At 38.0% G+C, this 4,550-nt stretch overlaps 1 protein-coding gene across 1 annotated transcript; it reads left to right on the top strand.

Annotated features, from left to right (window-relative positions):
- Positions 1-1,292: 1,292 nt before the first annotated feature.
- On the top strand, positions 1,293-2,412 carry SOUL-1 (SOUL heme-binding family protein). Its single transcript, XM_089428930.1, has one exon. It carries the CDS (start codon positions 1,516-1,518, stop codon positions 2,158-2,160), a length of 645 nt encoding a protein of 214 aa, XP_089285056.1. The 5' UTR covers positions 1,293-1,515; the 3' UTR covers positions 2,161-2,412.
- Positions 2,413-4,550: the final 2,138 nt, after the last annotated feature.

Raw genomic sequence — 4,550 nt, 5'->3', positions numbered from 1 at the left:
TCTACAACCTCCAAGGGGTTGCCCTTAATGAGAAAAGAAACCGTTGTTTCTTTCTTTCCAAAGAAAAAATCATGACTTCAGTATTTTGAAGAAGGTACAAAGCTTTTCACCCTCCTTGGATTCTCCTTCATCTACATATCTCCCAGCGAAGCTTATAGTGAAAATAAATTCCTAAATACTTTTACTCATCTACAACCTCCAAGGGGTTGCCCTTAATGAGAAAAGAAACCATTGTTTCTTTCTTTCCAAAGAAAAAATCATGACTTCAATTTTACTAGTATTTACTCGCAATTCCCACATTTTGACAAGAGTTCAAAAGCTTTCAAGTGTTCTCTCAAACCTAGGGCAAATTTAGCGATATTAATAAGGTCATTTGAATATAAAAGTAGTTTCACCACATATCTTGCCATCTGGATGCCTTCTTCGGTATTTCTTATCCATTCTTCAAGCTTATCAATATATAAACCAAACAATGTGGGGGAAAGAGGACATTCTTGTTTGACTCCTATGTCACAACAAAAGCATTCAAACATGCATTCCTTTGTTTTGATTTTGGCTCTAACACGCTCATAAAACTTATGAACAACTGCCCTATATTCCTTTGGGACCCCTAGTTCTTCTATTACTGTGCCATAGCTTATCTCTAAGGATTGTACCAAAGGATTTTTTGAAGTCAACAAAGCAACAAAATGTTTCCCCACCTTGATTGTCCCAAACTTTTTCAATGAAGTGTCTTAGAGTGATGCAATGATCAATGGTAGAATGTTTAGGCCTTAAACCAACCTGCCCTTTGCTCTTTTTCCCTCTTTTTCTGCGCATTGGCTGACTTTGCTCTTTTTCCCTCTTTTTCTACGCATTGGCTGATTCTGCACTCTTAACGCGCTCCCAAAATATTTTTAAAGAAAAAGGTTAATCATAATAATACGATAATTAGAAGAGTTAAGTATAACAACACTAGTTGTCCGCTGTCCGCTCAACCAGAAAGCTATCTTAATTGACTCTATTAAAAATCCGTGGATATATGAACCTAGACGGTTCACTTCCCATTTTAAAGGTTCTGTTTGTAAAGTGTCGATATCTTGCGCTTGCCAATTTCTTTATGCGTGTTCAATATCTGCGACCGAAAATAACTTTGAGGAGATAATTAATTATGGGAGGATTATTCTTGAGTTCATCCCCTTCGTCATTTTATGGGCCACGTCCTATTGAGTTCATAACTTCAAAACAATTGGCGATTGGAAGAGCACGACCCGATTTTAGTAACGTTAAAGTGATGCGCCGCGTAGAGGTGTGCAATAATAGGGTTGAGGAAGTTGATAAGGTATTACTGCTTGAGACTAGCGTAGAATCAAACGTGTCTCATCGTCAACCTCAAACTGGCCACGATTTTGTGGCCTCCTCCCTACCATACACACGTATACGCCCCTGTTCATATCAATAACCACATGAACTCTCTGAACCAGGTCAGTTGAACTTATTTCCATTATCCAATCCATCCACAACGCAGGGCAGGCCATGGGGACAGTATTAGGAAGAATCAGTGTCGAGGCACCCAAATATGAGGTGATCTCCAAAGGCCCTGATTACGAGATCAGAGAATACCAACCTTCAGTTGTAGCAGAGGTAACCTACGACCCATCCCAAATGAAGAGAGGCAGAGATGGAGGCTTCATGATACTCGCTAACTACATAGGCGCTGTTGGAAAGCCCTGCAACATCAAGCCAGAGAGCCAAACAGAAGGCGAAAAGATCGCCATGACGGCCCCTGTCATCACACAAGAAAGCTCTCCACAGTCACAATCCATTGCCATGACTGCTCCTGTTATGACAGCAGAGCAGACTACTGATGATGAATCAGGCGATGCTAAGAAATTGGTCACCATGCAGTTTGTTTTGCCATCTGACTATACTATGGAGAATGTGCCGAGGCCTACTGATCCCAGAGTTTCAGTTAAGGAAGTTCCCGTGAGAAAATATGGGGTTGTGACATTTAGTGGAGTTGCAGATGAAGCCCTTGTTCAGACCATGGTGCAGAAACTGAGGAAGTCATTGGAGGATGGGGGTTATCATGTGACGGGGGATTATGTGCTGGGTCGCTACAATCCTCCTTGGACATTGCCTTTCCTCAGGACTAATGAAGTAATGCTTCCTGTGGAATAAGGGAATGTGGTGTTTTCTTTTTCCAATGCAAACATACATGTAAGGTGTTATATTCATATACAGACTGATCACTGCATAATAAGGTATGTATTAATTTTAATGTTTAAAGAAATATTTGCATGCTGCTGGAATTAGGGCATCAAATACTTAGATTCTGGCCTGCATTGGAAAGACTGAATTTTATATTTCCTGTTGCGGGGATGTATGATCTATTCATATTCTATAAATGTTATACAGAGCACTATTTAAATATCCTTGCTGTCTCCGAAATTCGACCCTTAGCCGTGTTATGATGGCATCAAGCCCTTATTCTTAGGGACTAAGGGAGTCCACTCTGCTGGTGTGTGAAAACTTCTTCAAATACTTACTTTCAATTATTATATGATAAAGCCAAAATTAAGCTCCTAAAACCCTGTTTTCTCTTTAATATTTTAAATTTCCCTAAACAAATTCAGAATGATCTGTACCCGGGAGGATTCAGTCAGATTGCTTACAGTTTAGCAGGTCAAGAGGCAAATGCAATAGATTAAACTTGATATTAAGGGAATAAGCCAAAATTAAGCTCCTAAAGGTCTGTTTTCCCTTTTATATTTTAAATTTCCCTAAAGAGATTCAGAATAATCTGTACCCGGGAGGATTCAGTCAGACTGCTTACAGTTTAGAAATTCTAGAGGCAAATGCAAAGACTTCATATTTAGGCTTTGGACCCCATATATTTACATTGCGTCGTATTAATTTACTATTAAATATGAATGGATTACACTCAGCTGGTACATGTCATATAGAAGCAAGAGCTATTTACCGGAGGATATAATATCGTATGAAACAGACCCGTTTCACTGAGACTAATAACAATGTGTTAGGATCAGTCTTTCCAGTGCTTGGTATGCCTTTTTTCAGTATTTCTCTTTCTTCAAATGTTTACTCTTTCAAATCCACTTCATCTATTGGTAGTAGATTAATTGTCTGCTTTGTGTTTTGTTGGTTTAAATATACCTTTGGCTAACTGAATGGTAAGTTTGGTCATCTTGACATTTTCCTATCTAATAGTCTTTGAGAATAACAATACTATGGCCTTCTCTGATGTGCCTGAACCGGTATGAACAAATATTCACATCAATAATTGAACTACAGGGAATAACAACTCATGTAAACCCTATGCCTACCATGCTCATAGCAGATGGTTGCATTTTTACATGATCAAAACTGTGATAAATTTTGAATTATCCCATTCTTTTTCAGTTATGCGGTTTTCAAAGGCTTTTTACATTTCACAATTCAAAACTTGCAATCTCAATTACTCCCCACCATTGATAGCATTTGTTAATCATACTAGTATAGATCCATCTTAACCACGGATCTAACAAGCATTGAGAATGATAAAATATCTTGAGGGGCAAACCCCTTTGAGAGTGCAAAACTTGAATAAAGGTTCACACCTCTAGAGATTTGATATTTCTCAGTGCTTGCTAGATCCATGGTTATGATGGATATATAATTTATTTTTTTCAAATGTTTGTATATATATATATATATATATATAGTGTTGATATTGAAATATTTGATTTAACATGGCCATTGAAATATTTTATTTATTTATGAACCGCCTTGTCCACATTAATTTTTTTTTGTTATTAATATGTTTCTAAATACATGTCAATATATATATATATATATATATATATATATATAAACACTAAGGAGTAGTGATTATATTAAATTTGTGCCTGGTTGCAACGAATACACGGGAGATTCAGTACATTGTATTTTCTTTCATGGGATCCTTCAAAGAGGCACTGTCTGGTAGACCAAAAAAACTATGATAGAAATAGACTATAATAGCAAGCTGACTTGCATAGTTCTTACAAAATTGTGCTAACAGGAGGACACATTTACAGTAGGAACCCATTAGAAAAAGAAGAAGAGAGCCTTCTCTGGAGACCTGTTTAGATCTACTTTCAGATTTCTTGTGTGGGGGCTTGAAGTAGTGTCGGCAATGTCCTGGTTCTCTAGAACTTGGGGTGTGTGTTTCAAGTACTCTATCTATTGCCGTAGAGCATCAAGCTCATCCTCCTGAAGGGGGATCTTGTCCTTTAGTGACTGAATTTTTTGTCAGTGAGGAAGATAAGGAAATTTTCCCGTTGATGAAATTTCCATTTATATCCATATTCTCTATCTGAAGGGCTTCGATTTGCTTGCTGCATGTGTTATAGACACTAGTGCCTCTAGTGGTAGTTGGGTTGCTGTTACAGCTTACTAGTTGTCATGGTTGAAAATGCAGTAGGGGGGTCCAGGTGACTGAGAAGGCTGGGCTTAGGATATTCAAGCTGTAGGTGTTAGATATGTCGTAGGGGTTACAAGAGTCACCAACGGGCGTAGAATTGGTAGGA

The sequence above is a fragment of the Pinus tabuliformis genome, chromosome 4_2 (genome assembly GCF_031772625.1).
Source record: "Pinus tabuliformis cultivar Carrire ecotype Pingquan chromosome 4_2, CPIR1, whole genome shotgun sequence".
NCBI classification, from domain to species: domain Eukaryota; kingdom Viridiplantae; phylum Streptophyta; class Pinopsida; order Pinales; family Pinaceae; genus Pinus; species Pinus tabuliformis.
The sequence above is the reverse complement of the archived record's forward strand: the minus strand, read 5'-3'. Positions and strand labels throughout refer to the sequence as shown.

Bases quoted from the DNA above. Each gene is read 5' to 3' on its own strand.
- SOUL-1 (XM_089428930.1), top strand. From the start codon at position 1,516: ATGGGGACAGTATTAGGAAGAATCAGTGTCGAGGCACCCAAATATGAG.